This window comes from Austrofundulus limnaeus, unplaced genomic scaffold (assembly GCF_001266775.1).
Source record: "Austrofundulus limnaeus strain Quisiro unplaced genomic scaffold, Austrofundulus_limnaeus-1.0 Scaffold2278, whole genome shotgun sequence".
NCBI classification, from domain to species: domain Eukaryota; kingdom Metazoa; phylum Chordata; class Actinopteri; order Cyprinodontiformes; family Rivulidae; genus Austrofundulus; species Austrofundulus limnaeus.
In genome coordinates, this window is record NW_013954680.1 from 20,166 (window position 1) to 21,347 (window position 1,182).

At 42.3% G+C, this 1,182-nt stretch overlaps 1 protein-coding gene across 1 annotated transcript in view; it reads left to right on the forward strand.

Annotated features, from left to right (window-relative positions):
- Positions 1–424: 424 nt before the first annotated feature.
- LOC106537374 (FSD1-like protein) overlaps positions 425–1,182 on the forward strand; it is a gene marked incomplete at its 5' end in the record, with an annotated part of 14,894 nt that continues 14,136 nt past the window's right edge. Inside the window, 4 exon segments of the mRNA XM_014034752.1 lie at positions 425–520; positions 606–737; positions 816–917; positions 1,002–1,024. Coding sequence (XP_013890206.1) covers positions 425–520; positions 606–737; positions 816–917; positions 1,002–1,024 — 353 coding nt within the window.

Below are 1,182 nucleotides of genomic sequence, written 5' to 3' on the forward strand. Positions count from 1 at the left end.
GCCTCTCTGTTAGCAGCTGACAGCTAGCCTCTCTGTTAGCAGCTGACAGCTAGCCTCTCTGTTAGCAGCTGACAGCTAGCCTCTCTGTGTTAGCAGCTGACTGTTAGCAGCAGCAGCTAGCTTCCTGCACATGTTTAATCATGAACAGTCATCAGTCCAGTGGGTCTAGTAAACTAAGGTTAACAGCCTGTTTCATTGAACAGTTTAGTAAAATAACTAAGTATAATTAAACAGACTATAACTCTGAGTRCAGCTGAGGGTCTTCTGGGACCACCGTAGATCAGGTCTTGTCTGCTGTTAATGAGGAGTTTTTCACCAGAGAACCAACACAGAAACAAAAGTTTAAATTGTTTGTCACTTCCTTGTTTATGAACTTGTTTATTTGATWWAAAAAAAAAAAACACACCTAACTTGTGATCAACAGGAAGCTCTCAGTCGCATCATCAGCACATTAGCCAATAAGAGTGAAGAGCTCCAACACTTCCTGGATTCTGTCAACAGGACCCTGACAGGCCTGCAGGTCACCATCTTATTGACTGAGGGGATGCAGGGGGWGGAGCTAAAATAACCTCCTAATTAATGCTGCTAATCATCTGTTCAATCAGGAGGAGTCATGTAAGGTGATGTCAGAACTTGAGGCGGAGCTTGAGCAGCTAAGCTCCGCCTTGGAGGAAAGAGGTGCTCAACTGCGTGACATCATAAGAGAAGAGAACCAGAGGAAAGAGGCGGAGCTTCAGGTGYAGATTGGAGATTATTTTCTTGTTTCCAGTTTTCTGTTCATTCGAACACAAAGTCACTTCCTGTTTCACTTCCAGCGGCAGATTTCAGATGGAAAATTAGCTCTTTTGTCCTGTGAAGAGCTGCTGGAGTTCGCAAACCAAAGTCTGACCATTACCAGCGAAAAAGACTTTCTCACGGTGTGTTGATGTAGCTTTGAATAATTTCATCAAATATTCTGMAAACATGGAGCAGTTTTTGAAAAAGTTTCTGTTTGTTTTCAGGCGGCAAAACAAATCAAAGAACGGTACGTTCCCCCGACACACAGTTTGTTTCCTGTTGTCACATGTTGGATTATTAATCTGAACATGTTTCCTGTTGTCACATGTTGGATTATTAATCTGAACATGTTTCCTGTTGTCACATGTTGGATTATTAATCTGAACATGTTTCCTGTTGTCACAT